Source organism: Otolemur garnettii, unplaced genomic scaffold, assembly GCF_000181295.1.
Source record: "Otolemur garnettii isolate 467f Iridium unplaced genomic scaffold, OtoGar3 scaffold00176, whole genome shotgun sequence".
Classification (NCBI taxonomy): Eukaryota; Metazoa; Chordata; class Mammalia; order Primates; family Galagidae; genus Otolemur; species Otolemur garnettii.
In genome coordinates this window covers 2568140-2569384 of record NW_003852571.1, presented here as the reverse complement: position 1 = coordinate 2569384, position 1245 = coordinate 2568140, and the positions used below count along the sequence as shown (strand labels likewise).

The window sequence follows — 1245 nt, the reverse complement described above, 5'->3', positions numbered from 1 at the left end:
GCTGGCTCCAGAGAGGTGGCAGGTTCAAACCCAGCCCCAGCCAAAAAAAAAAAAAAAAGACCTGAATTTACACATAAACTGCAAAGTGTCCATCCAAGTGGTTATTTGTTTCTAAGTTATTAAGCAAGGATATGCTCCAAGTTAAACAAAATGAACTTTCATTTACTCTAAATGAAAAACATTCAGAAAGGGCTTAAAATACAATAATTAAAATTGAAAGCAAAATAAAACAAAGACTGTATTATACCACTCACCTACTCAGTGAAAGAATATTACAGAATCAACATTTTATTTTACAAATAAACTTTTTTTGGAATAAATGCATCTTACAAACATAAATTAAATGAAATTTACACATACAACAGCATATCTCAAATACAGGTATAAAACTTTTCTAATATAACTTACGAACCTGTGCAAAAATCTTAACCAGCCGTGAATTGTGTGAGGGTCGAATTTGTAAATATTCTCTCCACCATTGCTTAGCATATACAAGAAATAATCGCTCTTTCTCTGCAGTTTTCTGACGTTCCAAAGCAAGCTTGAAATGAAAAAAAAATTCATTTTCCTTAATTACTACAAAATACGTAACAAATCCGTTGCCTTCTCTCCACCACCACTACCCTAATCTGAGCTGCACCATCTCCTTATCTGAAAGAGCCTTTGACTTCCCTGTTTCTGCTCCGACCCCAGTACACAACAGTCTCCATACAATAGTCACAAGTGATCTTATTTTTCTTCCCCGAGACAAAAATTTCTAAATAATAAATCATATTCTGTTATTCCCCAAACTACCTGCCCTGGCCCATATACTCCCCCTGAACCATGACACTCTATACAGGGCTCTCATTCCTGTGCCAGGCCATTGAATCAAAGCTATTCCCAATGCCTAGAAGTTAAAGCCCAGGGTGGGCATGGCTGGCTTCTTCTTGCCATTCAGACCTTTCCCTACTCTAAGCATGTGATCAAAATCAGCCTTCAAGTAACTACTCTATCACATCACCCTGAAATAATTCTTCACAAAAACTCTAGTATCTAGGGCGTCACCTGTGGCTCAGTGAGTAGGGCTCTAGCCCCATATACCGAGGGTGCCGGGTTCGAACCCAGCCCCGGCCAAACTGCAACAAAAAAATAGCCAGGCGTTGTGGCAGGTGCCTGTAATCCCAGCTACTCAGGAGGCTGAGGCAAGAGAATCGCCTAAGCCCAGGAGTTGGAGGTTGCTGTGAGCTATGACACCATGGCACT

At 40.1% G+C, this 1245-nt stretch overlaps 1 protein-coding gene across 2 annotated transcripts in view; it reads right to left on the bottom strand.

Annotated features, from left to right (window-relative positions):
* CEP76 (centrosomal protein 76) overlaps nt 1–1245 on the bottom strand; it is a 26223-nt gene that overhangs the window by 13084 nt on the left and 11894 nt on the right. For both annotated transcript variants that reach the window (XM_012811816.2, XM_023519468.1), the window contains exon 7: nt 413–541. In XM_012811816.2, the coding sequence (XP_012667270.1) occupies nt 413–541 (129 nt within the window). The remainder of the gene's footprint in view (nt 1–412; nt 542–1245) is intronic.